At 48.5% G+C, this 5,657-nt stretch overlaps 1 protein-coding gene across 1 annotated transcript; it reads right to left on the bottom strand.

Moving 5' to 3' along the window:
- Positions 1-964: 964 nt before the first annotated feature.
- LOC136153883 (PWWP domain-containing DNA repair factor 3B-like) lies at positions 965-4,391 on the bottom strand. The gene is made up of 2 exons (XM_065916015.1): positions 3,965-4,391; positions 965-3,196 (listed from the first exon to the last, which is right to left on the bottom strand). Exon 2 carries the CDS (start codon positions 2,981-2,983, stop codon positions 965-967), a length of 2,019 nt encoding a protein of 672 aa, XP_065772087.1. The 5' UTR covers positions 2,984-3,196; positions 3,965-4,391.
- Positions 4,392-5,657: the final 1,266 nt, after the last annotated feature.

A 5,657-nucleotide genomic window follows, 5' to 3' on the forward strand; every position in this document is an offset into this window, starting at 1 on the left:
AAGCACCTACTTTGCTACAATCTATGCCAACTGGATGGGTTCTGAGCAGTCAGCCTGGACTCCAGGTCTAGACAAGCCAACCGGAGTCTACGATGGATGTAGTCATCTTCCACAAGGGGACAGAGAATGGCATGTAGGGGATCCAGTCACTGTCATATAGGAAGACAGCCAGGACTCTGTTCATTTCGGAAAACTATTCAGTCACTGAAGAAGAGCTCCTCCCACAAATGGAATCTCAGGGAAGCCAAGGGTGAGCATTCTTGCAGGGGTTGACAAAACTTACTGCACGTCGAGGTTTCATTCAACCTCACAGTGACCACATGCAGATCAGCTGTTAACTTTGTTTGGATTTCAGACTACTTTTCCAAGAACTATTGGAAGGTAGTGCTAGTATACAGGAAACATCTCTGTCACTGGCTTCATCTCTCAGGGCTTTTTTTCCAAATGGATAAGCATGGCAGGGAAAAGTCAGGGCTTATCTTAAGGAGGAATCCGATCAATTGTGGATACCGATGTGCCACAGGAGGAATGGGAAACCCATGTGGCTTTTCTGTAAGAAACATGCCTTAGATCTTAAACACGATTGCTGCTTTGTATCCGATACAGGGGTTTTTCGTGTAAGAAAAGAATGCACGTCTACCTTTAGAATATTAAGTAGAGTCAAAAGCCATGTTGAGAAAATATCTGGAAAACTAGACATCTGGGCAAGTAGAGGGAAGTATAGATGTTTAAAATATTTTAAAAAGTTATTGGTGTGAGGGTTTTGGGAAGAAGAAACTGACGATGACCATGCCACTCGCAGGTGCTGGAGATGGATCCAGAGTGAATTCAAGTGTGTTCCTGAGGCCTTGGATTTCTAGAAGGTGTTTACATGCCATGTGGAGTGGGAGGATCATGCAGTTCATACAGACGGGGATTGTTGCTAATGGCGTGGCTGAGAAGTCAGCCTGATGCCCTGTTGGGCTCACGGGGAGAATTTAGCCTTGTACCTCTTGGTTGATCTCTTTGTTACTTTCTTCAAGATTTTCTTATCAAACAGCTCTTTTTCCCGGTAATACACAGGTGGCCCTTGCAGGTACTTTGCTTCTGCCTCCTTGTTGTCCAATCCATCCACTGTAGCAATTGAACAAATCATTGCTTCTGGCAGAAGAACTTCCAGAAGGAAGCTCACTGGGTCATCTCTCGTCAGAGCCAGCGCTTTCTTGTCTACGTGTTTGTAGATTTCTCGTAAATGGCTTACCACCACATCCAGCTGATCGTCATCCTCCAGGTATGTTTCAACACAGATCACATACCTCTCTGAATTCCGAAATGATTCCAGCCACTTGGATTCTTTCCTGCCTTTGACGATGTCCAGAAGATGAGAATCGGCCCCCTTTCTTTTCACAATGAAGTCCACCAGCTTCTGGTTGGCTCGGTCCCGAGCAGCCCTCATCCGGTCAGGGAGGATTCTCTTGCAGTGCCTCTTTGCAGCCACAGAGGTCTCCTCCTCAGAATCTTCCAGGTCAGAATAATTCAACTTGGGGAAATCCATCTGCAGATCCCCTTCTTGGATGGCTTTCCTCATGGGGTAACTGATGTCAGCAGCATAATAGTCCAGGAAAGAGCCCACAAAAGACCCGCAAGCAAGCCCTTCTCTGTAGCTGGAAATCAGTGAGAAACACCAGTTGACACTTTCCCCGTATACTTTGTTGGCTCTCTTCATTAGCTTTTCTTTGCCAGTATAATCCAGATGCTTCAACCTTCGAAGAGGAACTTGAATGCCACTCTTCTCACAGTTCATCTTGGCCTCAATCAAAAGCACCCTTGCAGTCTGTTGGGTTGGGCTGACACTCTTGACCACGGCTGGCCAAAATGGGTGATTCTGAAACTTAAACCAGACCAGCATTCCTCTCTCAATGGGACATGGCTCCCCTGGGAACACCATGCTTGTCAGCTCTCCTGCTTCCTTGCCCCCGCCCTTCTTGATGGCACTGGTGGGCTTAATAGCCTTTGAGCCAGCTGAGGGTTGAAATTCTTGCCACTCTTCCTCACACCCTGGGGCCTGCAGCTTCCTTTTTCTGTTTGTTAGGTGGAGTGAATAACGCAGGCTCAGGTTAGGGGCACTGCAGGATGCTGCTGAGCCTTCCGAGCTGGAGTTGCAGGTGCCCTCTCCAGGGTCAACATTCCCCGAGGAGGTAGCATGTTCAGGATACACGGCCAGGGACTTTTGGCAGGTGTTGTGCGCTCCCTCTTCCAGAGCCTTGGGCACAGTGGGGATGAAACCCGGTGTAAGTGATGGAAGCACGCATCCACCTCTAACATCTACACCCACCTCCTTCACTGTACAGGGCAAGGACATAACTTTTGAGGCGTCCCCCTTTTCCTTGCCCTCTTTCTCATGGCCATCTTCTGAAAGTGATGGGAAGTTTGGGTGCACCCTGGGGCTCTGAGATGACTCTGTTTGCATGTTGCTTGGGATCAGGGCAACGAGTGTGCACACCTGTGACTTGTCGCCATATGGGGCATCCTCCCTCTCTGAAGGTACCACGGGTGATTTGGAGCTTTTCCTTTTCCTCACACTCCTCCTTAGGCCCTGATTGGGCTCCTGACGACTTCTACGATGTTGCTTTTGCAGTCTCCTTGGAGACTGCGTCTTGGACTCTGGATCACCCACGACTCTTGCTGGAGTGTAATTTCCATTCTTACTCAGAAGGTCCCAGGCCATTGTAATAGCGCATATGTAGGTCATTTCCTCTTCTTCTGGGGTACTGGGCTCTGGCTGGGCTGCTAGTGAGGTGGCGATAGATTCAATCATGGACAGTTTTAGGGTCTTTATCTTTGTTCTTTTCACTCTGATTTTTTCATCTACTGAGAGTATTTGAACTTCCAGAGAAAGGACCCTTTTTCTCTTCTGTTGTGCTGAGGCTCTGGGTCTGGACAAGACCTTGGCAGGCCAAAAGCGGCCTTTCCAAACGCATAGGACATACTTGGCATCCATCATGATTCAACTAGGGCACCAAGGATTAGTTAGCTGAGGCTGAGGAGTCTGGCCGTCATACCCACAGCTACGGCAGGTCTCCCTTAAATGGTGTGCTTGCCCACACCCTTTGCCTAGGTCTACAAAGAGTTTACAGCTTGTGCAGCCTGTGCTTTCCTGCCCCAGTCTTCAAAAGATGCCTGAGGTTGTGCTTTCAATGGCCTATAATGGAGAATACTGGAATATGGAAAAGAAGAAAAGAGTCAGGACAGGTTGAGGGGAGGGGGATAAGCATTTTGTGAAAGAGGGAGGCTTGGCCAAAGACCATTAATGAGAGAGAAAGCAAGGAAGTATTAAGACTGTTTATCCATGCACCTAGAGGTTAGAGACATGGCAGTTACGTGGGGAGAAAATACCAAATGTACTGGAGGAGTTTTATAAGTCCTCCAAACCCAACACCTTGCCTTATTTGTTACTGTGTGTGTGTTAGTCGCTCAGTCCCATCCGACTATTTGTGACCCCAAAGACTGTAGCCCACCAGGCTCTTCAATCCATGGAATTCTCCAGGCAAGAATACTGGAGTGGGTTGCCATTCCCATCTTCAGGGGATCTTCCTGACCCAGGGATAAAACCATTATCTTCTGCACTGCAGGCAGATTCTTTGCCATCTGAGCTACCAGGAAAGCCCTATTTGTTACTACTGTGCATGAAAGGGCAATTGTGTGGGGAGGCGTGCATATCATGACTGGGACCTTGTTTGTGTCACTGGACATCCTGTAACTTGTGTGCTCCTTGGGGTCAATTCCAGGAGAATGTTTCACTTTTTCTTTCCTAGGGAGCCAGTGCCCCACTGCCTGTGCACCCAGGGGAGCCAGAGGTGATCATCAGCACACAGATATATTGGGTGTCAGCACATTGCTATTTTAAATAGCATTAGCTTGGAATCCAGAGGTGCATAGAGAACTGATGCCAGATGAAATGCTTAGGAAAACGGGGAGGGCTTACCCTGGGCATGTGGATCTTGGCAGGTGTGGTTCTGGAACTGGATCTGTTGATTCCCAGACTCGAACTGCACGTCTGGCAGACACTTTGCCCTGCTTGGTGCTTCTGAAGTGCACAGAGTTCTCTCAGGGGTCAAACAGCATCAACTGTACAGACCCAGGATATAAGCACCTCCAAAGTGTATCTAGAAAATGCAAAAGCACATAGGAAATTTAAGCCACTGAACCAAGGATTAGTTCATCATGCTTCCTTCCCCAAGTCTGGAATGCATGCCACTCTGAAACAGAAATGTTAGTTAAATCTCACTTACAATGTGGGAGTCACATTTCTCCCTTCTGTTGCATTTTGAAATACTTCCATGGTAAGCTACTGACTTTCTGCCACCCCTCCTGTCTCAGAGGAGTGGGGATGACCAGCTAGAGCCTTCATCTCCCCTGAATACATAGGTTTAGTAGGAACAGCCACAAAAGACCCTGAATTGCCAAAGCAAGCTTGAGAAAGACGGGTTGAATAGCCAAAGAAACCTTGAGAAAGGAGCCTCAGAATCAGGCTTCCTGATTTCAGACGACACTACAAAGCTATGGTCATCAAACAAGTATGGTACTGGCATGAAAATGGAAACACAGATCAGTGGAACAGAAGACAGAGCCCTGAACAGATAGCCTTAGTAGTTCATCTGCCCTGAACACATAGTTTTAGTAGGAGCAGCCACAAAAGATCCTGAATCACCAAAGCAACCTTGAGAAAGGGGCCTCAGGAATCAGGCTCCCTGATTTCAGATGACACTACAAAGCTATGGTCATCAAACAGGTATGGTACTAGCATGAAAACAGACACACAGACCAGTGGAACAAAAGACAGAGCCCAGAAATACAGCCCCATGCATATGGTCAATTCATGTATGACAAAAGAGGCAAGGGTAGATTGTCACTGAACATCACCAAATCCGTGTGCCCAACACACAGCAAGGCCAAACAATACTCAAAACATTGGAGTTTGGAACAGAGAAAGGTTTATTACAAGGCCATGCACGGAGATGGGTGGCTCATGCCCTATAAACCCCAATGTTACTGAAAGCTTTCATCAAAGCCCTTTTAAAAGCACTAGTTGAGGGAGGGACATGGTTAGTTGTTATGAACTTCTTGTTGTCAGAGCCTCTGTTCTTGAGGTCAGGTCATGGTCAGATGAGGTATTCCTATAAATCTCTACCAAATAAATGTTATTCTCTGTCCTGATAAGAAAAGGCAATGTCCCAAGGAGCAACGTTCACCCTCCAAGGTCCCGGGCCTGGCTAAGAGGAGGCAGAGCTCAGCTGGTAACTCCCTCAGGGCCAAGTCCCCAGACCCTCCTCACCTGTCATCACTGAAGGAGCCAGGTGCCCAGCCCAAGTGGCCCCTCAGACTCCTCAGGACTCCCCAAGGGGGAGAGAGCAGGCCCCACAGACAGCAACCCAGGCTGACTGCCACTGCTATAGGGTCAAAGAGATAGGGACAGGGGAGAGGTTCACTGCTTGCCTCAAAGACTAGTGGGGGGCCTTGGTGAGGGCTCTGGAGCCGTACAGGACACAGCCCCCAGCCTGTTCTCTGGGGTGCCAGCTAAGGCCAGGTGAGCCAGAGGGCCTCAGGGAGAAGGCCCAGATCTGCCTTTTACCTCACTCGCCACTTCACCGACCACCACTCCACTGCTGTCTGACCCG

This window comes from Muntiacus reevesi, chromosome X, assembly GCF_963930625.1.
Source record: "Muntiacus reevesi chromosome X, mMunRee1.1, whole genome shotgun sequence".
NCBI lineage: Eukaryota > Metazoa > Chordata > Mammalia > Artiodactyla > Cervidae > Muntiacus > Muntiacus reevesi.

Excerpts from the sequence above, each read along its gene's own strand:
- LOC136153883 (XM_065916015.1), bottom strand. The coding sequence starts at position 2,983 with ATGATGGATGCCAAGTATGTCCTATGCGTTTGGAAAGGCCGCTTTTGG.